This window comes from Ascidia mentula, chromosome 5 (genome assembly GCF_947561715.1).
Source record: "Ascidia mentula chromosome 5, kaAscMent1.1, whole genome shotgun sequence".
NCBI lineage: Eukaryota > Metazoa > Chordata > Ascidiacea > Phlebobranchia > Ascidiidae > Ascidia > Ascidia mentula.
Window position 1 is genome coordinate 10,849,580 of NC_138570.1, and position 27,309 is coordinate 10,876,888.

The window sequence follows — 27,309 nt, forward strand, 5'->3', positions numbered from 1 at the left end:
GCAATTAATGCTAACGTAATATTTTCAAACCACATTGTTGGTATTTAAAAACTATAACCGGGAGAGAAAAAAACTCGATTTGCCAGGCGCACATTTAAAATCCTTCTCGATAGCCACTGGTATATCCAAGATTCCAAATAGTTCAGAGTCGTGATAAGGCACAACAAACCATTCCATGTGATATTTGCATGGTTGATGACGCTGATCAGGGAACTAAAGCTCATAAACCAAAGTGAACATCAAATACACGACCGTTGAATTATGACTTAGCAGGAAGGTAATGAAATATACGCTTTACAGGTATAATAAAGGCATGAGCGTAAATTGACATTGGATTCCACTAAGATTTACAAGGAGTTAACCTCCGAAAACCGGAATGGGAGGACCAAAGCCAATAAAGAAACGTGCCTAGGAAATGTTAAGGGTGCGTCAGTATTTACGTGCGCCTGAAGCGCCGTTATCGAAAATAAGGTGTCGTCTGTTTGACGGTAAGGCTTAGACAAACAGTCAACCACCTGTGTCACAGATTTTGAATTGCGTTTTGTAATATATAAGTGAGTTAACAGTCCCATTTCCAGTTTATAATTGCTAAATAAGTAAAACGGCTCTAACAGGTTGATTACAATGAACATTGCGCCAGTTATGATGGTGTTGACATTGATTGGTTGTGTTTTGGCTGAAACAACGTTAAAAGAGGATTTAAATGAAGAGAGAAACAATCCCTATCTCGGAAAGAAACCGGTAATAAGGAGGAAATTTAAGCTGATAAATATTTTTAGAGACTTTTAGTTTTAGGAACGTTGAACATCGATTTATTGAACACTTCTAATCGCTAACTTTAGGCCTTTGTTTATAACGAATTAACAAACCGTACATATTTGTGTTGCAACAGATTGTTTTTACCAGAGAAGCAAAGAAACTTATCCGCCAAGCTAGTTGGAAAGCAGTAAAATTTTTGTGCGACAGAAACATTGTGCACCCTCAAATTGATTTGACGATTTGTCGCAAGGCTAAAACCTTTTGGAATCACAACCATTTTCCTCTCTGTATGTGATGCAAATAGTTTAGCAGTATTCCATATTTTGTCAACAAGTTTTATTTATTTTGCAGACCCAGAGAACCAAATGATCTGTATTGATTGCACGATTGCAGATCCTGTGTGCTGGGATTCATGTCCAGTTTAAAATTAAAAATTATGTGTGGTGGACAAAAAGACAATGCAATAAACCCATTTGTATTTGCTGTTTGTAATCCGCAAAGTATAGCCTGTTTGTCTGAAAGCTCGACCCGGAAAGCAGTGTTTATGGCAAGGGCATATTTAAATTATAAATTCGTTCGCATTATATAGGCTCTTAACGCAGAAACAGATCAACAGGAGTATTTAGAATCTGTTCGCGCTTTATATTTGATCGCATACGTTAGCGTTTGGGTAAATCCGTAAAAAATCCACTTCTTGTTTCACCCAAAACCATTCCTATAATCACTTTGTTTAAAATGATCCATAAATCAACGTGTTTGTTACATGCCTAAAATAATTTATAAATGTAATTTATCGGACATTGGCCTGTCGTCCAAAATGACATCTACCGTCATGCCCCATCTGTCCGACCACATGCGCATAATATTTTATGCTTAATTTTTTTCCAAAGGAATTTCAGTGGTTATTAATGAGTCAATATGTGGCGAGCGGTTTTTGACGTAGAAAATTGACAATGTCAATAAAGTCGTAGTGCTGTGACGCCCTGGAAGTAACTACTATTTAGGAAAATACGAGCAGCTTTACTGTAGCAACCATATGCCGTTTTTACGAGTATTTGACTTGGCTGTGTTTGACCGATAATTCTTATCAAGAACGTGCTTTGGAAGGGTATATATACGGAAGCACTTTGGGCGGAGGTATGTCACTGCTAAATCCGTTCGTAGAAGCTGATTGATTGCAAAAAACTACAACAAGATGGAAAAGATTGCGATCACCTTCGTCGCATGTTTTCTGGCTGTTACCTTGGCGGCAAACTTGCCATCCGAAAACAACGTTGAACCCAAGGTAAGATGTGTTCAGGGTCGTGCTAAATACAAGAACGACAGATATGTATAAAGAGGTTTAATCAAACTACAAAACTGATTTGTATAGCCTGCTGATTTTTCGGAAGAAGCCAAGTTACAGATTCGTGAAGCAAGTTTCCGGGCAATTTCTTACCTTTGTCTTGGGGAGAAAGTTTTGCCTGAGATCAGGGACACCATCTGCCGACGTGCTTATTCCCAAATGTTTCGCACTCAGCCAGCAACCTACGCTGGTGGTAAGCTGCTTTTAAGAACGTTATTTTTTCGTTAAACAAGTAACCTATAACCTGAAAGAAAAATACATTTAACATTTGTAATTGCATTTGCAAAAAAGTAGAATACGTAAAATTAAATGCTGCAGGTTTTCGATCACCCCGCAGATATGAAGACGTCAGTAGATTACCTCAGAGCTGTGACATTTAACATCTTTTGCATTCCAGAAAGTACACGAATGTGTCAGGACTGCACGATTGCTGACCCTGTGTGTTGGGATTCCTGCCCTCAGTAAGAAAACAAGTTGACCTCAAACCCCTGCTTACGATTATTGACATTGCTGTTTTTGTTTTAATTTATTAATTTGTTTGTAAATTGACAAAAATTGTTTTCGCAATTCCAGATTCTGTTTGTTATTTGTTTGTTATTTGCTTGAGTATTATTGTGAAAATAAATAAGACTTAATTACTAAATGCTTTTCTTAAATTTGGGGTTTAACTCTTTAAACTTGAACAAGGCACAAAGGATGGCGACTAGTGCATGTTAGTTCTAGTGCTCTCAGCAAACAAATACAAAAAAAGTAATAAGGCTATTTATTGACAGGCAATATATAAACCTGTTCCATGTGGAGAAAATTAAAAAGTACTGTATTATGACAGCTTCAAATGAGAACAAGATAAGTTTATATATAGTAATATTCTCTTTAATTACAAATATTTCAGCGAATACGGGCATAAGTTGTTACAAAATGAACTATTTAAAAATACTGCTGCTGTGTATTTAAACAAATTTTAGCATTTTTCCCTGATTCAAATTTTAACCCTAAAATCACAGACATTTCCCAGTAAATCCTGATGTTTTAGCAACCTTTGCCAACCATAGAGTCGTTGTGCTGATAAAAAAAAATGTTCACAAATATTCAATCAGGAAAAATATCTGAAGTTACGGAGCATGACTATCATGTGCACTGACATGAGTATTGATGTGGGGTTGTCTTTTCATATTTTTGTGTCACTTTCGAATATGTGATTACATGTCGTTAATTTTCAAGCTGCCATTTTCTGTCAGTTATTTTTTGAGAAACCTTTACAGAAATTTAAAACGGTAGTTCTAAAAATGTGGTACGCGTATACCACTAGGTGTCCCCCAAGTGGTAAAGGGGGGAAAACCTGATCGGGATTCGTGCCCAGGATGTCCTGGGTTCAAATCCTGGTATGGTGAAAAAAAAAAGAATTATAAAATTTGCGGTAACTTTTATGAGCATTGTGCATTAATTTTTGAGGGGATTAATGCGTCGTTTAACCGTGGGCTGATATTTGTGAAACATTCTTATCATTAAGTGTAATTTATATTGGTATTTTCTGTGGATATAGTTGCCTGTTTATGGATATCTAAACATACGTAAAACGCGAACAGTGTACGATTAGCAAAAGTGTAGGAATCACTGCCGTAAATCACATTTGCATGGTTATAAAAAGTGTAATATAAGACAAGTAAGGACAGGTAAGGGATATGTGCGGGTAAATTCGAAAGGACAAAGATATTTAACAGATATGTTCCATTGGTTCCCAATAATAACCAAATGAAATCAAGTCATGTTATTTTTGCGCAAAAAAAAATTACGCAGATGAACAATACACAAAGAAATAAAATGGCATGGCCACCGATAAAACCATAAAGGTTATCGAGTCAGGCGCCCATGTAAGGGTAATTTCCTTACGGAGAATCAAGGTCTGTCGTGGGATCGCAGCCAGTCGCACTGGGAAGTGATGGGTTGCGACAGGTTGCATGTGACGGAAGGTGGTCACCCGGTCGTGCTGGCCAAAGCTAAACCCATCGAAACGCAAACGCCAACTCGGTTCTCAGAACGTTTCCTTTGATCCACATCGACAGACCTTAAACGCCCCGAAGACAGTCCAATCGTGGTGGTTTTAATTGGAGATGGTCGGGATCGTCTGGAGGTTGCGCTTGTCGTAGGTCTTGCTGATGGTCAATCGCACGTTGTAATGTTGGTGTGCAGCGCTCTTAGGTCAATATAATAACTTCGAGGACCTTCTAAAAAACATCTGTTTTGAGAATTGTAATTTTTGTTGATATTTCTGTTATTGGTAATGACAAATTTGAGTGTCTCCAGATAATAAAAATGACTGTGAAAACAATTAGTTGACTAATTCGTTTCCTAATAAAAGAGTGTTTACCTCAGCTAAAAATATTGTGGCGATGATTACAAAATGGGGTTGAGGAGAAACAGATGTTCCATTTTTAATCATTTACGGAATTTATCCAAAGCTTATATTAAGGATCGTTTGTCATCTAGTTGTTAACAAACAAAACGACACCTAACAAAATTTATTTAGACCGGAAATTTTATTTTGAACGAAAATATTTAAATTTAATAAAGTGTTATCGCAGCAGGAGTGCGCATGTGGACCGTCTGTCTATATATAAAGTGAGAGACCAGAAGCATGACATTATTCAATTGAAGTGCTTGGAAAAGAATTCACGATGAAGCTGATTGTAATATTTTCTTGTATCGTTGTTGCGTTTGCATCCGCATCAACTGAAAATCAAATAAAGGTGGAAACACAGGTAAGTGTTAACCTTTAGGTATTCTGTATATATAGATAAATATCTGAAATCTAATAACTTCCAGTATGACCGAGTTTGGTTTTCCGATGTGGCCAAATCCCAACTGAGAGAAGCAGCGAAAATAGCTCTCAGCGATCTTTGCCTGAATGAAGATGTTGACCCTGTTATACTGGATACAATCTGCCTAAGGGCGATCGGCAACAAAGTGAAGGGATACAAAAGTAACCTTTCCGTTTATTCGAGCTTTTTGTTATCATTTAACATGTTATTTGAGCTTTGCACGGCCATGAAACCTTAAATATAAAAGGATTGTCAAACGTAGTTTGTAGATATAAATAATTGTCGCTGGCCGCACGTTTAAGAATGTAGAATGTAACAACCATATTTAAAGTTTATGGTAATGATAAATCCGTTGGTGTTTCTTTACAGGCGCGTATTCTCCATCAACTTTTATGTGTACGGACTGCCAGGTTGCGGACCCAGTCTGCTACAATTCATGCCCACAATAATAATTTCCTATTGAAGACTTCCCCCTGCTTGCGTAATTGTTGATCAGAGCGTGAAATAAAAAGTAATTTATATGACATTTTGTTTTGTACCTCTATCATACAAAAATTTAGCACTACAATTCCGTAAAATTGTCAGTTAATCTATTATCATTTGAACTATAAACAAACAAAAAATAAGTACAGTTCTTGTTTGAATCAATCAAATTGTAAAGTACCATGAAATAATATGACGTTTTATAACGATCATTAGATGTCGCCCAAGTTCCAATATTAAATATTTTGGACACGTTAATTTCTCATTCAAAAGCGGGTGACTCACAACACGCAAGACTGATGCGTAAAACCTGTTCTGCGAAAACAATCAGCCCGGTCAATTAATTCCCTCCGCCTTCAATAAACTTCATTGTATTTCAAACGAATGCAATTATACCAACATGACCTGAGGACGTTTGACTCCGGCGTGCATATTTCATTTGTTCGAATAGAAAACAGAAAAGCAATACTTTAGCATAACATATATGGCCAAACATTTCCGAAGCAACCACCTTCAAACCCCAAAATTATAAGGTCTCTGCTCCCTAAATGTGTATCTTACCTAAAATGGCATCACAGACCAAGAATTTTCGTTTCAAAAAACACCAAAGAGAAAAACCTCCTGAACTGAAGTTATTCAAATTTTACAATATGATTTGAGGTTTTGAAAGTTGAAATGCATACAAAAAAACACAGGCACGCAATACAAAAATCTAATAAGTTTTATGCGTAGTAAGACGTAAGCAATGTTTTCGACAAAGAGCAGTGAGGCACCAAACTTTGATAAGAGCATTTTTGGGTAAAAATTGAAATGTTTTGATCGATTATCCGTACCCCAATCGTCACTACTTACGTGTATAATTGGCTCTTTGGGGAAAATGTTTGGTGGCCCTCGATAATGAGTATACATAGCATGAAAATAAGCTTGTCACACTGCTTACATGTTTTATCATCCAAATGTAGTTACAAATATTAATAAAAACCTTCCATGTGTCTAATGGCAATAGTTTTCAATAGAACTTTCGGCATTAAAGAGCTTCCTGTATTAGGAATCAAAAATTAAATTGTCATTCTAACGAACCATTCTGTCCGCGAAAACCTGTAATTGATTGTTACAACAAATTGCAATCATTTATTTGCAAGGAGGGCTTTAAACTGCCCTGTGTAACTTTTGATGTGCCGAGTACAGAAATTTTCAAAAATACAAAAAATCATACATATGCACAAAGCCGTGCTGGTGATATATGATACACTTATCACAAGCGTGCTGAGGAACACAAATTTAACATTACTCAGCATATATACAACATAATGCGTCTGGAAAATGATATTTTACAACTCAATTAAAAGAAAGACATTGTAAGATAGCAGATGTGTTTATCTGCGGTGGAAAGGACAAAGTGAAATATTTCTTCATCTGTTTGCCAAAGCTGGCACTTTACTGTTGCTTCCAATGGTGCTTCTCCAACAATAATATAGCCAACCTTTTTTATCATTAATTCATTGAACTTTCCAGTAGTATTTACAGGAAAGCCTTGTGCTTCAGCTACTCCGACAGTTTCCAAACATATGAGTATGAACATGGAATGGTTTGCATGTAAATTGTAATCACATTCACTGATACCCACTTTTCGTTGTAATGAAAAAACTTGTTCGTCTGCAGGAACGGTTTTCAAAGGTGGCTTCATCCATTCCCGTGGAGCGGTTTTCTGCTTGTTGATCACTGTTTTTAGAGAATCCGAAAACGGCTTTGGACGCCTTGTAGTTTTGTCTACTAAAACGAGCAGCTTGGTTGCTTTCACAAGCAACTGATTGTTCGTCAAATCGAAGGCATCCGCATGAAATACAATGGAAGTATTTTTAATTGACGCGGCGGTAAAAGTAAATCGCACGGGGTTGCAGATGCCTGCTCTTGTCGACTTCATGTAATCAATAATTGCTGGACTGAACTCAATATCTTCTTTAAGATTAAATAAAAGGTTGTTTTTGCCAACAAATGAATATTCTCCAGTCTGATTTAAACAGATGCCCTCGAAGGTGATGGTCCATGTCATCTCGATGCCTTTTATCCATGAACGAGGGTTGCACATGTCTGTTAAATATGAAATATCTCTTCACTGTCAAACAATTAACACTTCTGCTTAAATTTTAGCTTATTCAACTCACTTACTATGTTTGAGTAGATGACTGTAACCCACATTGCAGCAATCCAAATAGGCTTTATTTGTGCCAATAAACTTGGGGTTCATTTTCTTTATATTATAACATTCCTTAGCATCGTTTCAACGTTAGTTCCTAAAAGTGGCAATTCGCCCAAAACAAGAAGTTTCCGTTATAGTGAGTTGATTCATTTCCTAAATATAAACTCAAGATTTTGCAGCGTCTATTACGAGCTTGGATTTCGGTACGTGAGTTTTCGTATATAAACTACCTACATAATCAAGGACAGTCCCTATATCTTACGTTTGCTACCACGTCGACCTATGTATTGCATTGTCCTATTACGTGAAATTAGTCAATTGTTATCATGATTTCTTCTTCTAGCTGTATCAACACAACATTCCATCTTAACAATTTAACACTGTTGCTTATTTCGCAGCTTCACTCTGCACGCTGAGAATAGTTGTCCTGACTTCGTAATGTTGTTTTTTAATATTAACTTGGAAGCTGATATTACACGAAGAATAATTAAAGAACAATGAGTGGTGCGAATGTGCAGATGACACCAGTAATCAAATTTTGACAGAAATACCATAACTCAACCGATGCATGATTTTGCTGCTTAAAACCACACACAGGCCAAAAGGATTTGACCGAAAAGTGTAAATTAATCTATTGGACACAAAAAACGTGACGTCGTTTGCACGTCAAACAATTTTAAACATAGGCGTTAAATTATAAGCATAAAGCTCCATGCATTCATTATACGAACCTATAGAATATGTATTCATTTCCGAAGCAAACATAACATGTCGTGATTCATTATTAAAGCACAGTAAAAATCCTTGTGTGAAACAAATGCTCAAAAACTTATGCAGTTTGCGTTTTGACGATCAACACCTGATACGCTGTATTATTTTCAGTTACGAATTGTCAGATTGGAAGTGGGTCTGGTCAATCAAGCATATCAGCCAATGAATATTATTCTCTCTGAATATTATTGACTGCTTTGCTTCTACATGATGTTCGTGACACGAGTCGTCAACAATATTGGTTGATAAGCTGTCGATTGGCCATGTGCGTTCCACTGTGGTTCGTCTGTGTCATTGTCTGTGAGCCGGTGGTATGTTGCTGTCGCGTGTGTAATCTCGGCGGTATATAATAAACTGGGTTTTAATGCTTCAATTCTTTTGAAACTGTGGATTGACTTAAATAGGCCAACGCACCTGTTGTAAACCCAAAATCTTGTCGCACCATACCATTCCCCGTTTTGACGTTAAAATGGTTAATTGTATACTTTGCAGTACAAGACACAAAGAAATTGTGCGATAAAGTTCAAAGCACTTTATCCAATCTGTAAAAACATTGTTTCATTTTTAATTCTCCTTTTTACTAAAAATGGAAAAAACCTTACGTTTGGTTCCATATCGTTGTATCCCATGGAGGAAGTTCCCTTTAAACGCGATTGAGTAAGGCACTGTCAAATAATGTAATGTGTTTACCATGACATGAAAAGTACTTTTATGACTACCTCCAGTGAGAATTTTATCATTAACTACGCAAGAGGATGTAATATAATTTACTTTCCGTTTGTCAATATAACACAAGGTGCGGTGGAACTAATTATCCTCGTTTTATTGAGAAAAACACATTCCATTTTCGACACAACAAAACAGAAGCTTAATATTCGCACCAACATATGCGCGCGTATAAAATGTCATCAGCACAGCATATGTTACTCATTACCGTACATCTCATGTTTCGTATTTGCTCACAAATATTTCATACCCACTGAAAACAGCGTTAATGCGTTTTTCTAATAATTTTATTAACCCAGCAACATATCGTCAATTGCTATGATAACATTTCAAGTTTCTTTATTTTTAGAATATCTTCTAAATTAAATTTCCGGACAAAGTAAACTAAATTGTCGGATATAAAATCGACGCAATTATGCCTTGAAGGCATATGACAGATCGAAAAGATACAAGTCACATTATCTGTAACTGTAGAATAGAAAAATATGAGCAAAATTATGAATTTGATTGCAATTTTTGTGTTTTGTGCGGTGGCGGTTAATGGATATTCAGTTCCTGATGAATATTACAATCAACTACAAAAAGTTGTAGAAGAGCGTGGTCAGGTTTGTCGTTATTGGCCATTGAAATAAAGTAATCTGTACATAAATTTGAAAAAGATCGGAAATTGACAATGTCATTATGACGAAATTAATATTTCTGCTTTCTGTCACTCTCTGTGAGTAATTTTTGATATCTGTACATAAATTGATTTATTTTTTACGAATAGGTAAATATTACTCACTAACTTCCTTGTCTTGCTTTGTGTTCAGTACACAAAGATACAATTTTCGGAAAAGGCTAGAGAACAACTTCGTACAGCCGCGAAGAAAGCTGTGTCGTACGTCTGTATGCTTGATGACGTCGATCAGCAGATTGTTGACACAGTTTGCTCGAGGGCACTGCTCACTGGAATGGAACAGCGATCGGAACGTAATCATTAACACCTTTGTTTTAGAGCAATACAACGGTCTATGACGGATATACTATAACCTTATTTTTTCTTTAGATCTAACACCTCTAATGTGTTATGACTGTGAAGTAGCGGATCCTGTGTGTTACAACTCATGTCCTCAGTAACCTTTCCTACGCACCAGACACGGCGACTTCGAATACTTACGTGCTTATTTTGTTTTAATTTGACTTGTGCCAATAAAATACCAAGTTTGGGGGAATCATACGACTGTTGATGTGTAGCGAATTGGAAAACCAAACAATGTGTTTCAAACCACAACTGGTATTGCCTTTAAATTTTTTTTCTCACTCAAAATTGAGATATCATGGAAGAATTTTTGCACATAAACAAAGCTCCTCCAAATACCTAAATCAAGAACGCAGTAAATGAAAGCAGGCATTGAGTCTTATTCTAAAACAACCAAAACTGTGAAAAATTTGGAACAAAAACATCCCATGTTGCAAAAAGTTATACCCGCTGATTGGTGTCAAGTTTGTATCGGTTTTGGATGAAAGGTTGTTGACGTCAAAATAAGATATGGAGAAAGCAAATAACGTCATGAATAACAGCGTTCAAAAATTTGGGTCTCATTAGAGCTCACATTTTTAACATGTGTACAAGTAGAAATTACATACGAGGTCATGACACAAAAATAATATACGTTACGTTAGAACCCACTGCGTATTACAAAATAACTTTGTCACAAGAATTTTCTGTTGGGGGAAGTAAAGTATGATGACACGGCGTTACTTGGCCCAGCGCCAGACTGGATAACGGTCAGTGACATTTTGAAGAATGTTTGCAGGACTTGATAAATTGTCGTAACCTTCTTTGTAACGAGATGATTGGTCCAAAACAAACTTCTTCATTCCAGATTGAAAAATATAGACTGTGGTCACTGAGCATCTTCATTTTGTTAGTTTCTGCCACTGACGATTTAAACATGGGTTGGTTTGTAAAGCTTTTCATATTTTTTGCACTGTGTGGGTTGGCATTGTGTGAATATTCCGAATCCAGTGAATTCATAGACAAACTTCTGAAGGTGGTTAAACAACGGGGCAAGGTGGTTAACTGTTATTATGAAGTTCCAATGTGGTTAGTTGAGATAAAACCAAAAGAAAGCAGTCTGACAAAAATCGGCGTTTAATCTTGTGTTACCACCTCACGGCATTTTTCTTATCATAGCATTCCAAAGTGAATTTTTCGGAGAAAGCAAAAGAGCAACTTCGATTGGCTGCACGCAAAGCTGTGTTATACGTTTGTTCGCTTGAAGATGTCGACCAGCAGATTGTTGACACGGTTTGTGCGAGGGCACTGCTCAATGGAATGGGAAAGCCTCAAGAGTGTAACCAAATTGTTGTGATACCGATTTTGACCAAAAACATCAGCTTTATTAAAAAAATTTTTTTACAGATCCAACCCCGCACTTCTGCTTGGACTGCAAAATAGCGGATCCAGTCTGTTATGTTTCTTGCCCCATGTAGTAATTTCTCCACACTTCTAAGTATATGACTTAATGGTAGCCTATGTCATTATTGTTGACTCATTGATTATTATGGCTCTTTTGCACATACAATGTTGTTTAAGTTATAACATTATAACCAATAATCTGATACAATTTATGTTGTGATTAAACAAATACGTGACCAACTCAAGTGAAAAATAAGCCCGAGGTTTTGATAAAATGAAAAAGTGACATTGCCTAAAGGTTAACTCACAACTCTCCAAACTTGATGGTAGCAACAAAGATATATAGTTGAATTTGTACAAGCTGTTCGTTTAACTCTATATTTTAACATTTTGCTGTAATTTTCATGAGTTTGTTCATAAAATGTGTAATTTGTAGAAACTTTTTCGTTTTATTTTTGTTGGATATAAAATTTGTCTCTTGTTAATGCGTCGACACGCGCAGCTAATTCAATTCATTAAACTTTTTTAGCTTTGAATTTACTTCAGGTGTGATTAATTCATTTCGAAATTTGGGCAAATGTAGATGGCTATATTTCGAACACGTGGTAAGCAATGTCGTTAAACACCGGTATTGACCACATGTCTGTTTCGAAACAAATCCCAATTACACTCTGTCACTTCGAATAAACGCGGGATAAAATGTATTATTTACGATAAATCGGCGGCACTGAGATGTTTTCGCCAGATGCATTGTTTCACTAATTGGAAGTCGATAGTTCAGAGAACAAAACCGCGAATGTGTTTGCTTATATGGCAGAATGTTCTCATTAGGCGTAATGATAACACGTGGTAATGTCAGAACATGTTTTAAAAGCTTGCAAAACCGTCGCCGAAGGGTTTTTATATGCAGTAAACTTTGCTCATGGCTTGAACATATAGTCAGTTATCGCAGCAGAATTAAAAAAGAGAAACTTAAGTTAATGAAATAGCGACGACACCACTTGGGTCGCTTTGTGTTGTTTACCTCGGCTAAGTTAAATAGAAATAACGCTTTAAACCTTGTACCATTAACCGCACAGCGCAGATTAAACGATAAAGTTTAAAGAGAACCTCCGCTCAAATGCCGAAGTTTAACTTACGACACACACTGTGTGACGTATTTACAACTCGTAATATATTGGTTGCCTAGATACGGTCAGGGTGTTTGACAAATGGCCTTTCTTTAACGACGATTGAAATTGCGCCCAGGGAAAACTGTGGCTAAGGCCAAATAGTTAATCATCCGGAGATCGAACCCCGAACAAGAATATCACTGAAAAAATCTTTTTGGTACGAGGTTTTCAGCAATTTATTGTCTAGGCAAACAAGTGGGCGTACCCCAGACTTTATAAAAGAAGCGCATTTAGTGTCCGCGCACACAAGCAAGATTCATCGCAGGTCAAACAAGCAACTTACCAAGAAACTTTCATCAGAAAATCAAGCATTATGAAGCAAGTTTTGCTTATTCTCTCCGTAATTGCCCTTGCATCAGCTTACAATGTCAATGGGAAAGTAAACAAAGAAGATTATGGAAGTTGGGAGGTATGTTAAAGGTTTATGTTTATTATTTTTATTACTTTTTTATAGTCAAAGCATATTATTTTTTTATTATTTTGTTATTTAAGTTACAGCCGTACAACTTTTCACCCGCTGCAAAGGCACAACTTCAACAAGCAGGAATTCAGGCCATTGCTCAACTTTGCTTGGGCGAGGAAGTTAATGAGGAAATCATGAATACAATCTGCAGCAGAGCGATTTACACTAAGCTAGGGAAGCGCAGTGGCGGACGTAAGAAATAAGCTACTAAAAATGGAAAGATTCCTCACTTTTACAAGGCTTATCTTTATTATAGCACGAATACTAGTGTATATTCTGTACAATACAACAAAATATGTTTATGTGGCTGAACAAAAAATGTTACAATAATAATTTTTGGTGTAAAACTTGCGTAAAGATTAATGACCGTAATATAATTGTGTTGCATCACAGAAGTGGAAACCAGAAGCTGCTGGGATTGCTCCATCGCTGATCCGATTTGCTTCAACAGCTGCCCACAGTAGCGAAATCACTACAATGTCAAACCGCGTTCCATCTCGCCGGACCCTCTTGCTTCAATTTCTTAAAACTTTTGTTGTCCTCAATATAATACCTATAACATATGTATTTATGTTTGTAAACTGTGTCTGTGCGTAATTGTCATTGGAATCGTTGCGTCATTTACCCCCATATAATAAAAGTTCGTCAACACGTTGAGTAGAAACCACATCGATAAATCACTGACTCGCGTCACTTGGAAAGGAGCCGCCCGCTTAAAACACGAAGGTTGAGAATAATCCTTAACGGATGCGCTACTTAGGCCGTTCATGGTGACGCTTTCTGCCCGCAGATGTGTAAGAACATTTGTGTCCAAATCACGTTCTGTAAACAGGGGAGGCGTTGCACCTGTGCTTCGCAACAAAAGCGCGTATGGACATAAAATGTCACCCTAACTACCACAGTAAAATGCATTTCGGTTGACGCCCATAGTCGTAAACTGGTAGCTTTATGTAAATATTGCTCCTTCGGTTCGAGCTTTTACCGCCAAGTCGTCTGAACAACGACTTGAAAAGAATAGCGCGATACATCGGTTGCTGTTTGACTAACTAGTCTGGGTTATCGAACTGGAAAGTGATTGCCCACAAGCCTTATTTAAACGTGGATTTAAAGCTTTCATTTTTCAATTATTGGAGCTGGAGTGGAAATGTCTTACAATCTCACATGTTGGAGCTTTTGTTTATTTTCCATGTTTTTATCCAGCTTAGAATTGCAAAACGTTAATATAGAGACTTTTCCACAACTGCAAATATGGCAGCATATGTCCCAAGTTCGCAACGGAATTAAATTCTTATACTGTGATCACCGAATGCTCAGAAGTATTTTTTATCACTTCTTAAAACCTTTTGAGTCATCTTTCAAATCAGTACAAAGTTCGATATGGTCTATATTTTACAAGGTATGAATGAGATGATATACCGATGCCACACAAATACTTTATACGATCTTAATACGCATAATTGGCTAGCGATAAACACGGAGCTTGATGGTTTTCACGGACGTTCCCATCATGTTGCTTGCAAAGCATTTGTAGAAGCCGTCATCGGAATACGCAGCTCCTCTAATGGTAAGTGTACCATTGCGAAGCATTGTGATACCTGGTCTCGATCTTCGGTTAACCGCCTGTTTTCAGAGTGCGTTACAATGTAAAGGCCAACATTTTGTTAGGAATGGCATTAGTTTCTCTAGTTTTTTAAAATAAAACTTATCTAACCCCATTGTCCACCACCCTCCTTCCATTCGGCAATACCCAGTAATAAGACGGGGGAGGGACGGCAACCGCATTGCATTCCATTGTTATTGTCCTTCCCAGCTTCACATAATTCATCCATGATCTACTACGTTTGATCTTAGGTGCAAATGGTGGAGTCTAAAAAAGAGTTTTTTATATTAGCAAGTCCATGTTCATGCATGAATCAATTAAAAGATCTTTGCTCACCCTAACTGTAACGATTCGCGTTGCGTTGCCTGCAACATTCGATGCTACACAGCGCCATCTGCCGGCAAAAGAAAGAGCCATGCTACGTATCACAAGTTCGCCGTTTGGCTTTATGTAAAATCTAAAAATATAAAACTGTGTTAAAATTTTTATTACTTACAGAGACCAGTTTTTATAAATGCTTTATAGCAACTTAATCAACATAAAACACCCCAAACCGTAAAATATTTGTCAACTTGAGTAAAACAAAATAACAAAGGGTTATACCCATTTCCCCAAGAACCAGCTGAATACGTCCTTCCGTTCGGTGTCGTCCAACGAATTTGTGGTTTGGGATTTCCAGCCGAAGTTGAGCACTCCGCGCCCCCTTTTCTGTTTTTTCCGATAGTAATTGATTTAGAGAGAGGCTGTTTGATTTTTGGAGCCATAATTTCCACTGTAAGATCAACCTCAGTGCGAGTCGTTCTAATACACACAAATACTTCGTGTTGGAAGAAAACTTTTGGATTCTTAGGAAACTGATTGTCACATCAACGCGTTACGTTTTCTTGTTCGCAGCTGTTTAATTTTTAACATAAAATAAGTGCAAAAGTTTGTTTCCGTAACTTAAGTTTACAAAAAAAATTTATTGAACCATTGTTTAGTTTAACATGATCAAAAAATGTCATATAAAACATTTTGTGTGGCAATTTGTTTCGATAATTAAAGATGGTCACTAAAATTCAAGAGCACTTTCGTGTAAAGTATGTACATGTCAAATGATAAACAGTTTAGTCAACAAACCCTTTCTTGTTGCGGGCCAAACAAGTGTATGTTCCACTGTCTTCCCTTGTCAATTTACTGATGCGTAATGTTCCATTATAATGTGTCCTGTGTCTCCAAGTGGGTACAGGCAACGGAAAGCCAGCCTTCTCCCCGTTGGGAAGCCGCCACTCTATTGATCCGGGAAACCGCCACCACCTGCTCCGATGTTTTCGATCGTGTGGAAACCGACAGTGAAGAAAAACACTTTCCTCCACCATTCTTTGAAGACTGGACCTGCAGAAGAAAATATTTAAGCAGAAAGTTTGTAACAAAACGACATGTTTCCGAATTCTCCAGATCATTGAATCACGTGTGCACGCTTCAGAAGGTCTTTGTTTAAATTTTCTCACAAAATCGAAATTGCTTTCTTATATCAATCAGCATTTACTCAAAACACACCTGTAAACTTTTTCGGGTCTGTTCTGAGTACTGATGATTTGTGAAGTTTTCATTCGCTTGGTTTGCGCTTCGGCTGGCTCGGCTTCGATCAACACTAAGTATAACAGAAGATGAAATCATACGACTTGCGCTGCCTTCTTCCTGTAATTCGGCACTACTTGATACTCTTTCCACTTCAGGGAGAGCATTTACCGGTGACGCAAAAACTGAATTAGTCATGACATTTGCTTCATCCACTGAAAATGTTGCGTCGGTTGTTGTTTTGTTGTCTGTTGATCCGCGTACTCCTTTCTTTGATGGAACGATTATGCTTTAACTTCCCATAAAATTGCAGACCAAAACAAATACATAAAATACTGCAAAAACCTCGAATGTGAAATTATGCGATGAGGTGGAAACCAAGCGGGTGTTGGAAATCTCGGATGGCGCTGAAAATAGATAACGGGAAGTTAATGCAGGGGTCAGCAGTATCATATACTACAGCAAAAGGTTCGGGTTACCAGAATTATGCTGTCCTTTCTGACTCACTCGTTAATTGCATTTTATTACTTGTAACGTGCTTTTTCTAGCCGATCGGTAACGCTACACGTTGCACAGCGGTTCAGCACAAAATGTCTCGAAACGCGCTCCTAGCTTCCCAGGTAGTCACCAAGTACAGGACACAAAACACAGTTGTATTCAATGTGAAATGAATGACGGGCGCAAAGTCACGGCGCCGGAACGGGAGCGGTTTCTGGTTAAAGAAACACAATTGTACAATCAATACGTAAACAAATTTACACTATAGCAAAATCAATCGCACTTACCGAACTGTTTTGCGACCGATCTTATTCAGAGAATTGTCCGTTGTGACAACACATTTTTCAGTAGCATTATTATAATCCAGTAAAGTTTCAATTGTTGCAAGGCACAGTAAACAAACTATTTCGCAGTTTTGAAACTAAGACCTTATTCAAATAGAATCATTATTATTAAAAATACCACAATAACTGGTAACACAACTAGAAAAACACAACCATGCGGTCTGCACGCGCACGGCTACTGCGCAGCCTTTGTGACGCAATAACGGGAGTTGTGCCAAACACAGAAAACGTAACGTAAAAGAACTAACGAAATCGGGTTTGGGAATCTACATTACTGATAACAGCATAGTTAATCGGTTCAGGTCGGATTCGGCCTTATTTAAAAAATAAGCAAAAAAGGCCACTTGCGTGGCTTCTATTTTAGGATGTTATCCTCCTGATATTGGTAGCAATCGCATTCCAACCCGGTGGAGTCGCGTGCCGTGCGAAAGTGCCAGCTCGAAAGTTCTCCCGCGATGGACGAAAAATAACAACAAACAAACGCGAATACCGCGGGCTTACGCACATGACACGCAAGCTCCAAAAGGTCACCCGTCGTAAACCGGTTGTAAGCTCCTGGTCACAACACGCGTCTTGACCATCAAATTGACCATTTCTGCCGGAAAAGCGAATAGAACCTTGACCTAATTTTTATACGTGAAATGAATTTTACATTCTGCTGATCACAACCCGATCATTGGTTCACGGTTCACGGTTCTGCCTTAAATATGTTTCGCAATGACACAAACTTTATTTCATTGAGCAAAATGAGGGTTCTATGAATGAGAATTGAATTGACAAAATAACCTGATTATTTCAATGGTTGTATTTATTTATCTAGTTTTACTTTTGTTATAAAAGTCTTACCCATACTTTTCACAAGTATTATTAGAACCGGCTAAACGCAAGAGAAAAATCGAGAAACGAACAGACCTCAGTCTCTTAAAGGCGTGGGAAACGTGGCTGAGAGTCGGGGGTTGGGTAACACAGACAGTTTGGTTTTATTTTGACATTATCACAAAAGTTTCAGTTTCAAGACGAGTTAATATAATTGGGCGAGCAGCCTTTTCCATAATGAAGTGTTCACGGGGCTTCGAGTCGGTCGTCGGAATTAGGTTTCAAATGCATTTGTCTGTGCCAGCAGCTACTTCCTAACTTCTTCGGTCGTCTCGGGTTTTCGTTCCGCGGTAAATAAATGTCATTCTAACGCGCTTGGCCACCCCGGAGTTGTTTGGAGGTTTGAAAATTTTGAACTTGAAGCGAACGCAGCTTTACATTTTGTAGGAATTTATGATCTGGTGTTTTCATCGCAAGTTGATCATATTTTTATCCAACATTAATAGAAGGCACAAAGCTTTTTGAAAAAAAACTATTAGAGAACGAATAGATCATATATAGAAGTTCTGAATGACATATAAATTGAGTTTTAAATCAAACAAACGTTGTGTTACGATATTTTTCTTTCATTAATGCTGCCCACAATAGCGATGACTAACAACGACGTGTCGTCGCGAGCTAATGGTTTGTATATTTCTGTACTTATTATCTCTTTGTATTGCCTTAAAGCTATCACAGCATACATGCGCCAAGTACGCACATTGGGCTGAATATAGAAAACAATTGTGCTCGTTGTAATTGCCAACGGCAGCTGGGGCAGGTCCGCAAGAGCTGACAATTGTGGAAATGAATCATTGCGTTTTTGGTCGACAGGTTTTTCCTAATTGCACGTTGAAGCACTGTTGTGTGTTGCGTGTTACATTTCCCCCCTCCTGTAATGTGAAAGCTTACAGTTTACAGAAAACGATGACAAAATTTGAAATAACCAAAGCACGGCGATTCCACATTGTGCGTCTTGTGCAGAGAAAATCTACTTGCCCCGTAGCCTTAGGGTCGCTAACAGCGAAATCAAACTAATCCATTGTTGTTTGGTGCAACATCTGTCAACCCTGACACAACACACCGATAAGGAGTCAGATAATGCGCTCCATTACAGGACTTTCGACTGCACAACGCTTCGAGCAGTAGACGCGATAAGAAATTCCATTGTCTGACAGTCAAGTTCGCTCGAGTTTTTCAGCACTTCTTTTGCCACAAGGCTGATCATGCGGGAAAGGATTCGAGTTCACGTCATGGTTAAAGTTGGCACGCTAGTGTTCGGCGGAACCAGTCATTTTGTAAATTTCGAACATTCCATAAACGAGGTCACAACAAGACTAAGCAACACATTTCCTAGGTTAAGATGTAAAGATACGTGATCTCTCGACAATTAACATTCCGGACAAATGCCAAAGCTAAGCAGTACTTACATAAATCGAGGCCTTTCGCAATCTGTCGAAATTCTATCGCTACGTAGAGAGATCGTAAAAGGGTCTATCAACATGCTTCTACGGTTATTTAAGGCACCGAATACCTCAAACGTTACGTGGGGCTAGTCACAACCTGTTACGTGCATTGAGCTAGTCTGGTAATTACGTACAAGCGTTCGTACCTTTTAGCTTCGGCCAGCAGGTACAGGGTCGGTTCGCAAATAAGTTAAGTTATGATAGATGACCAAAGTCAAAATGATTTATGGGACTCTGCTTGGAAGTGAACCCTCAAAGACCGACAACTTTAGGTAAAACCAATCACAGACCTTGTTATTCTCACAGGTGGCCCGGTTTGCATGACGTAATAGGTCAACCATTGTTTGTTCGCTCTAAGCAATGTTATTGCCGGAAAGTGGCTCGTAACAGCACTGGGGTTTCGCGGACAATAAACATAATCGGATAAATGATTTTTCTTTGCATTCGAAGATTTGTTCAAGGTTCAAAGGGCCACCGAATTATTTAGGGCCAAAATTAATGTTTGTAATGACAGTTCCCTGTTTCGTGACAACTTGGAAAGCAGAATCAATTTACGTAAGTTCACATAAAAATAAACGTCAAACAGAATCCATCAACGAATTTCAGTAAAAATTTGTTGGCGAACACAGCAAGAATCAGGTTTTTTGCTTTCTGCCAAAAGGTCGAAAATGAGAAATGAGAAGCGATTGAAATAACTGCAGGATGGAAAAAGCTCATCATTTATAAAATGAATTGCTTTTTCTTGGCAAACTCAGTAACACGGGGAACAAGAAGTTGGTGATAATCTACCCAAACAAACACGGTTAGAAGCGGAAGGCTGTCCCAATGTGGATTAACTAAATTTGATTAACCGGCGCCTTGCGTGCGAGAGAACGGAGACGACGACACGTGCTCACATGCTGTTAAGCACGTGAAGGGCAAATATTGACTGAAAGAAGCAGTTAAAGTTACAACGCCATTTTGGGCAAATCTAATGCAACTTGGTTGCAAGGGGTTAACCGTAGTGCCAACAAATTACTAAAAAAGCAAATTGACGTTGTTATAAATGTTTAACTTACTGGCGAGGGCAGGAAACTCGTTGGTCGTAATCATCTAGTCTAGAACCCACACGCAAACATTTTAGAGATAAGATTTCATAGCAAGCATCGGTCCAAACCCACGCTTGGCGATGTCGCTTGTATCCGCGCACTTTGTTTTCTTACAATACCCTTCAGCCAAAAAGGCCGAAACAAAGTTTGACGCGTGCCAACATTGATGTGCAGACGGCGTGACACCCTTAATCTAGCAAAGGTACAGAGCGCGTATTCCGAATTACGGCTATTAATCTTAGTGAACAAATCAAAACGTCGAAGGGTAAGAAGCATGCAACCAATCGAATTACCTTGGTGTAACGTGATTTTACGTTACATGTCAACGGTTGCATTAATGGACTTAAGGTTGCATGGCCAGTTGTCATTTTGGCGTTTCTCTCCACTGGGAACGGGTAATTGGTATTTTTAGATCGTCTTGTTAAATCGGGTTTCATTTCAAAATTTAGCGATAGCAACAGCTGACCATTCATATCATTTGTGTCTTTTTTTGTCCTTTGTGTGATATGGTTTAACAGCTGTTTTGCGTCATATTAATCTCAAGTGACTTGGTCGTTTGGAGTTTTCCCATGTGACTGTCCTTTGTCTTTCAGTAACCGACCTTTCTTCCATGTCCGCTGACCTTACCTTTCTTTCATCGTCGTTCTTCTCACAAACACTTTGATTACTTTGTTTCTCTCCGGTTTAAATAACGTAACTTTCCGTGTGCGTTCAGCTGAGGGCCGAGGCAGGGCAGCGTAGCTGTACTGTGCTCATCTCAGTTCATCGGTTTTGTGATTTGGTTCTGTTCAATTTTGTTTGTGCGTTTGGACGTAAATTCACTCAGTTTGGCGTTGGTATAATTGCGCATGTTAATTTCGTATCCAAAATTGTTCATTTTAAATAAATATTGTTGGAATGTTTGCATCAAGTTTCAATTAAAGTCAGGTTAGGAAAACACAACAATTAGAACTCACGTGCGATCTAATGTCAAATGCGTTAATCAAATAGGATTTCCCATTGATCATAAATAATATTGTTAAGTACTGGATTGAGACTCATATTTGGCATATACTTGGCAACACTTGGCAAGAGGTGAGGTCGCTGTTTGGTTCGTAACCAGCTTGACATTGGCAAGAACTGGTTGGCACAGTCCATTTTCCGTTGCTGTTGCATCGGTATTTCGGCACTGAAGCGTGAAAATTTGCCAGTTAAACACGAATAGGAACACGACGACTATTTAGTTGTCCTAATTTACACTGACCTTCGCTGTTCATGTAAACGGAATTGGAGACGCATTTTCCATTCACTGACACAAGGGAGGCGACTTCACCACCGGCCACAGTTTTGGGGAAGTGGGCGAGATTATGAGTGATTTCGGGGCAGTAGTGGTAATACAGTTTCATGCTCATTATAGACATACAGGCTCCTTGGTCCTGTGCTGCTATGTACAGTCCACGCCTAACATAGAATAACCAATTAAGAAAAAATACATGTGACAACCACGAGTAAGGAATACATTTTGCTGTTAATATTTACCGTTGTAGAGGTCCAATAACCAACGTTTTCTGATTAATTCCCGATGATCCAGCGTTTGATGAATCGAAGCGTTCGCCAGCCGCCACAGTGTCAATTTTAATGTAGGGGTTTTCCCTCCAAGGTGGAAAAGTACTGGAGGCGACATTCAAGGACGATGGGTAATAGTAAAGGGTAAAAGTCTCCCTGCATTCCTCGCACTTCATCACCGAAAACTCAATGTCGATGTAAACCCGTTTTGCCGACCTTGAAACGTGTGACGTAACGATCAGTGCCTGGCAACTAATTCTCAACAACTTTTGCTTCACAGGGAGGGCCTGAAATCGCACTGTGTACTAAAATCGCACCAGGTAGCGTTTAGGAATATTTTTGGATGTTAAAAGGTTCGAACAAAGGTTCGCCACTTCGCTGAGTGCTCGGTGGGTGAACAATTGCCAAGCAAACACCGAGACCGCCCAGGAGAAAGCCTCAGGTATTTGCGAACAAAGCGAAATTCGAAAATGTTTTCTGGAACATAGTTATGTTCGATTCGCCTGCGGTTGGGCCACGACAAATATTTCATCCAAGCGAGCGGATATTGAAATTCACCAAATCTATGAAATGTTTTTGAACACTTGATAGTATAATTTTCTAGCTTTATTCAAATCAATTCCGCTTTGGGATTTTTTAAACATTAGTCATAACTTCATCACTCTCTGTAGGTTCGTTAACGTCAAGTGCGCTCAGGCGTTGAGATAGTGCAAGTTACTGAACGAGCCTGAGAGGAGAAAAGATTGGAGCAGAAGCTTTGAAATTGTGACTAACAGTGGTAATCGAAATTCTCAATGGTTCGCATCATCCACTTGCGCAACACGACTACTATTAATAATGGAATATAGATCCGCTATCGGCGTAAGTACAATCCCTTAGCAAATAGTGAATCACCGATAGGGCGCCAATCGCTTATCGCAGAGAAATGTCCGTCGAAGCAAATTTTAATTTCCATATAGTTGCCTTAACAACTAGAGTTGGGTCAATACTTTGCATCAATGAATGGAGATCGCGCCCAGCTGTCATCAGTTTGGCCAACGTTGCACGTTTGGTAATAACGTATCGTGCTTCCGTCCAAATCAATACCGTTTAACGCTTCCCACTGTAAAAAGTGAAGCAAAGGTCAGTTAAGTATGTTTGTTTTTGCCAAAGCTATGGAAACACACTATGATTTGAAAGTTAAGCAGCTTAAGCCGGCAGAGCTTGCAGCGCTATGCCAAGTTCGCAAGTTCTTACGCATGGAGAGGCCACGCAACAGTTGCAGGGACCGCAGGATCCCACGGCGCTACTCGCAGTGGTGCATACGTATTGGCACGCAGTGGTACAGATCAGCAATTCCGCTTGGTGTAGGATTAGCCGCTGCTCGCATTTACCAGGGCATATTTTTGAATATAACCGACTTGATTTGCACTATCAGTTAGAGCTGTCACTTTCCATTCAGCTTCGTCGACACTCTTCTGATGTAATGATGTCGACGCGCTGTTAGCAATGATGATACGGAATTTGCGATAAGAACGCCAAGCCGACGGCGTTTTATTTGGATAATGTGCGTCAGAGGTGGCGTCTAGGAATTTTTCCAGTTTTATCGCGTTCCACTTCCCGTGCCGTGTCATACTTTTGCGTATTGCGAAACGTCAAGTAATGAGAAAACGAAACGCCCTGACGTCGCCTGTAGGATGTGAATGGGATCAGTGTAACACAACATTAAGTCGCCATGCAGTGCTTAAACTTGGTATCACACTAGCAAAATATCACGGTTTGTGGTTCAAGTTTTAGGGGTAGGCTCATACTTGTGTAAATTGGCGAACAGGTGGATTTGTGAAGGGCGTGATTATGTTCGCCCAAGCGGCAATTTCCGATTATATGCTTCTTGCTGTCAAATAGACATCAACAACCAATAATAATGACTTTGTTCAAATCGTCCCCCTGGCCAAAGTTTGTTCGAGTTGAAATATAGGTAAGTGCAAGACAAAATGCCTCCCACTTCAAAGGCCTTCTACCTGTAACAATATCACTAAACTTGTTTTCCAAACAGGCAAAATAAACGTGCAAATTTATAAGACAACAACCATTTTACAAAAATATTTATCGTCTACCCGACAACACGAGGTATCTGATCGCGTGAGAAAGAAGTCGGGTTGAAAGTCTGCAATCCCTACTAGTTTTGATTTCTGCGCGACCGCAATACAATTTGACGTCTGGCTAAAGATAACATTAATCAGTCCGATGGTCGCCACAGGTAACGTGTATGAGCGATATTCAATGTGGCGTTGACATAACCGAGAGGGGAGTCGACTGTTTCACCATTCTCACGCTCTATCAGGCCGAAAGACAGCCAGCGAGTAAGTTTCTGCGTTATTAGGTTTCACCTAAAAATAACTTTTTAAATTATTGTGATAATTCCGTACGGTGAACTAAACGGTTTTTGACAAATTTCCGACTAACATAACAGTTGTATCCAGGTCTCACAACAACAGTCGGTTGAAATGATTTAAAGGCGAAGAGCTGACTGACTGCATTACGCAATGTTTATTGTGTAAAAACAAGCACTATCAGATGACTGGATGCGACCCAATGGGACTCGCATAAATCGATAAATCGAAATTAAACTTGGCGCGATTCCCTTGGTGATATCATAATGGTTTTAACGATCATGTGTACGACATAACCTGCCAGAAGTGCCTCTTGTTTAAACACTTTTTCGAGTACCATTTGGCATTACAATATACCACCATCCACATCTAAAGCTCTGCACGCAGTGTGTAGTTTCTAATGACTCGCCTACTGAATAACCGCGGTATTAAGTTAAATACGTTTTATGTAAATATTCTGCGTTAAAGCGCGAAGTCCACCTCTCAAGTTGTGTAATATATACGGAACACCTGCTAGGAAACTTTCTGCATTCCACAAAGGATTACCACAGAGACAAAATTACACAACACGTCACGAACCTCGCCTACTGATATACATACAAATATGAGAAGTGTAAAATCCCAAAAATTGTCGCAGGCCACTTAATGTTCGGAATTGTTTTCAGAAAGAGTGATTTCTGTTTCATTTGCCGCCCAACCGTAATCGAACACCCTACAAATGGCTATTGGTTGAGGTGAGACTGTCATCCCGTCTTATTGATAAACCACAGGTCGCAGGCAGGTCTTTGTTACGATTGAAAATCGAAGAATTGTCCCGATGGGATATATGATAACGACGTGCACACATCAAAGTTAGCTGCGGCAGGCGAGGCAATAGGCGTCGCTCTCGCGTCGAAAGAAATTAATCAGTTCAATCTGAGTGCACGCAAACACTGCGTGTTCTAATTCCAAGTAGTGAACATTTATATCATTATTTCCTCCTTATTGTTGTCAATAAACATGTTATTTAATTGTTTAAAACGCTTGTTGATTCTGAATTGTAATTTATGTGTTATTAAAAAGTTACACAAATGTTAACATAAAGACTCACCCCTGAGTTTTGAGGATAAACAGTCCAATGAAAATCGCTTGTAGCCTTTTTCGTATCATACAGAACATCTGAAAACAATAATACATGGAAAATGTATTTTTTAATCCTTACTGTTATTGCTTTTTGTGTCAAATGAATGACGATAAGTAGGCTTGAAATGTCATTACACGCACAGGTGTAAAAGAGGATTAACCAAACGAGCTATAAACAGTAGAATTAATGGCACGAGATAATTACGCGTGCACGTTGAAACCTTATCGACGAAACCCACAACTTGTATCTGTATCTATATCAGGGATGATGCACAGCAAATTCAATGCTTGGAGATGTCCAAGCAAAACTGTGTTAATGTTTTTGTGATGGATTTTTCTTTGCAGTATAAACTAGCATGGAATCGTTGTTTGCCAGCGCGAAACTGCAGCTGGTTTTGAGTAACCGACGTAAATGTGACGTCGCGCTAGAACTGGTGCTAGCGTGAGGGTAAAACGCTTCTCATACTATTATACGAATCACACTGAGGCATTGTGACGAGATTACGGCGAAAATAGTCTGCACCGCACCATGAGCAAACGAAAAAACGTAGATGGTAGCGATTGATGCAGCGTCACCACAAGATGGATATCGCTGAGCTTTTTTGTCTCAGTCGGCCAAATGCCCAAAGCAAATACCGACCGCGGTCTCCACGCAAGTGCGTCACGAACTGAAATTTTCGCGTCGGGCGTAAAACTCAAGGAGAATGGTCGGTTTCTTGTGATCACTGCTCTTGCCTTCCAATATTTAGTAACATTGCGGCACGAACACCAGCGGTCCCACGACAATAACAATAATTCGAGAAAATTTTCGTTATTTCAATCAAATGATCTTGGCTGTGGCCGGGGAAGGCACTTAGTCTAATTACTGTTAAAAGAAGCAAACACATCATTTCGCCATAAGGGCGGGATCGCACAGCCAAGGTGCGCTCGTACCATTGCTCCGAGCTTGTGTCAACCACAAACGGTACGAAAACAATTTACACACAATTATCAGTTTGATTGGAGGATTTAAACAACCCAAAATTTCCGAACTCATTATCATAAGAAAGGCAGAAAGATCCATTTCGGATACGAATATAGCATGTACAAACACAGACAAACATCTGGTTTAGATCATCCGAATTTGTTCACTTAGTTAACTGGGCTCCAAACTAAAATCTAACGGCTATTCTTGGGTTGGTACATGGGTCTCTTTGAAGTGACTGCTTACGCGACAAAGGCTCTCCAATACGGAGCGAACGCGAATAGCCGAAGCGCCGAGTTCTTTCAATTGGCCTTTACACGCCTTAAGCACACAGCGGCGATCACCAATAACACAGGAGACATTGCGCAAACAAAAAGCGCGCTTATGAAAGAGTTTTTAACGTGTACAAGGGCCTAATCGATTTTTTGAATGGGAAAGAGTTTCTATCGTCGCCATTTCTAACAAACAGTAGTAAAAATCAGTATTCAAAGTTATACTCACATGTGTCACAAGTAGCTTGATACACCAACACAGTAAGTTGAACCAATATGAGCAACCTCATGTTGCTAAAATCCAATCCAGCCTCGAAAACGTGTTTAAAACAACAGATAAAAGAAAACAGATTCTTCTTGTGTGAAAAGTCTTTGTGAAAGATCGATGTTTATTTCCACTTGCTTCACAAACAAACACAGTCTTAAAGTGAAATCCAATTCGTGCTAAACAATTCCTAAACTGACGATAGAAAATAGTAAA

At 38.8% G+C, this 27,309-nt stretch overlaps 4 protein-coding genes across 8 annotated transcripts; 2 read left to right on the plus strand and 2 right to left on the minus strand.

The window, feature by feature from the left end:
- The first annotated feature begins 1,954 nt into the window (after positions 1 to 1,954).
- Positions 1,955 to 2,569, plus strand: LOC145902901 (uncharacterized). Its single transcript, XM_082990990.1, has 3 exons — positions 1,955 to 2,044; positions 2,132 to 2,294; positions 2,502 to 2,569. The coding sequence occupies exons 1-3, from the start codon at positions 1,955 to 1,957 to the stop codon at positions 2,567 to 2,569; spliced, it is 321 nt and encodes a 106-aa protein (XP_082847116.1).
- A 4,022-nt stretch (positions 2,570 to 6,591) lies between these two features.
- Positions 6,592 to 7,716, minus strand: LOC145901973 (uncharacterized). Of its 2 annotated transcripts, none has more exons than XM_082989800.1 (2): positions 7,576 to 7,716; positions 6,592 to 7,497 (listed from the first exon to the last, which is right to left on the minus strand). In XM_082989800.1, the coding sequence occupies exons 1-2, from the start codon at positions 7,652 to 7,654 to the stop codon at positions 6,749 to 6,751; spliced, it is 828 nt and encodes a 275-aa protein (XP_082845926.1). In that variant the 5' UTR covers positions 7,655 to 7,716; the 3' UTR covers positions 6,592 to 6,748. The 2 variants fall into 2 exon arrangements, with proteins under 2 accessions (XP_082845926.1, XP_082845927.1); XM_082989801.1 differs by having other exon boundaries at positions 7,572 to 7,640.
- A 5,220-nt stretch (positions 7,717 to 12,936) lies between these two features.
- Positions 12,937 to 13,786, plus strand: LOC145901975 (uncharacterized). Of its 3 annotated transcripts, none has more exons than XM_082989803.1 (3): positions 12,937 to 13,088; positions 13,172 to 13,334; positions 13,536 to 13,786. In XM_082989803.1, exons 1-3 carry the CDS (start codon positions 12,993 to 12,995, stop codon positions 13,604 to 13,606), a joined length of 330 nt encoding a protein of 109 aa, XP_082845929.1. In that variant the 5' UTR covers positions 12,937 to 12,992; the 3' UTR covers positions 13,607 to 13,786. The 3 variants fall into 3 exon arrangements, with proteins under 3 accessions (XP_082845929.1, XP_082845931.1, XP_082845930.1); XM_082989805.1 differs by having other exon boundaries at positions 13,539 to 13,786; XM_082989804.1 differs by having other exon boundaries at positions 13,178 to 13,334.
- A 722-nt stretch (positions 13,787 to 14,508) lies between these two features.
- LOC145901972 (uncharacterized) lies at positions 14,509 to 27,284 on the minus strand. 2 transcript variants are annotated; one of them, XM_082989798.1, is made up of 14 exons: positions 27,058 to 27,284; positions 25,561 to 25,628; positions 23,088 to 23,200; positions 22,072 to 22,314; positions 21,797 to 21,993; positions 21,608 to 21,721; positions 16,648 to 16,709; positions 16,440 to 16,572; positions 16,282 to 16,375; positions 15,862 to 16,116; positions 15,346 to 15,543; positions 15,079 to 15,199; positions 14,854 to 15,009; positions 14,509 to 14,762 (listed from the first exon to the last, which is right to left on the minus strand). In XM_082989798.1, the coding sequence occupies exons 1-14, from the start codon at positions 27,116 to 27,118 to the stop codon at positions 14,604 to 14,606; spliced, it is 1,974 nt and encodes a 657-aa protein (XP_082845924.1). In that variant the 5' UTR covers positions 27,119 to 27,284; the 3' UTR covers positions 14,509 to 14,603. The 2 variants fall into 2 exon arrangements, with proteins under 2 accessions (XP_082845924.1, XP_082845925.1); XM_082989799.1 differs by lacking the exons at positions 25,561 to 25,628; positions 27,058 to 27,284 and having other exon boundaries at positions 22,993 to 23,125.
- Positions 27,285 to 27,309: the final 25 nt, after the last annotated feature.

Bases quoted from the DNA above. Each gene is read 5' to 3' on its own strand.
- LOC145902901 (XM_082990990.1), top strand. From the start codon at position 1,955: ATGGAAAAGATTGCGATCACCTTCGTCGCATGTTTTCTGGCTGTTACC. The intron at 2,045-2,131 runs GTAAGATGTGTT...TGATTTGTATAG, and splicing joins AAAACAACGTTGAACCCAAG to CCTGCTGATTTTTCGGAAGA. The intron at 2,295-2,501 runs GTGGTAAGCTGC...TTTGCATTCCAG, and splicing joins TCAGCCAGCAACCTACGCTG to AAAGTACACGAATGTGTCAG.
- LOC145901973 (XM_082989800.1), bottom strand. From the start codon at position 7,654: ATGAACCCCAAGTTTATTGGCACAAATAAAGCCTATTTGGATTGCTGC. The intron at 7,498-7,575 runs GTAAGTGAGTTG...CATATTTAACAG, and splicing joins CAGTCATCTACTCAAACATA to ACATGTGCAACCCTCGTTCA.
- LOC145901975 (XM_082989803.1), top strand. From the start codon at position 12,993: ATGAAGCAAGTTTTGCTTATTCTCTCCGTAATTGCCCTTGCATCAGCT. The intron at 13,089-13,171 runs GTATGTTAAAGG...TTGTTATTTAAG, and splicing joins AAGATTATGGAAGTTGGGAG to TTACAGCCGTACAACTTTTC. The intron at 13,335-13,535 runs GTAAGAAATAAG...GTTGCATCACAG, and splicing joins AGGGAAGCGCAGTGGCGGAC to AAGTGGAAACCAGAAGCTGC.
- LOC145901972 (XM_082989798.1), bottom strand. From the start codon at position 27,118: ATGAGGTTGCTCATATTGGTTCAACTTACTGTGTTGGTGTATCAAGCT. The intron at 22,315-23,087 runs GTATTGACCCAA...ACACGTTTCAAG, and splicing joins TCTCCATTCATTGATGCAAA to GTCGGCAAAACGGGTTTACA. The intron at 16,376-16,439 runs GTAGTGCCGAAT...TGTTATACTTAG, and splicing joins TGAAGTGGAAAGAGTATCAA to TGTTGATCGAAGCCGAGCCA.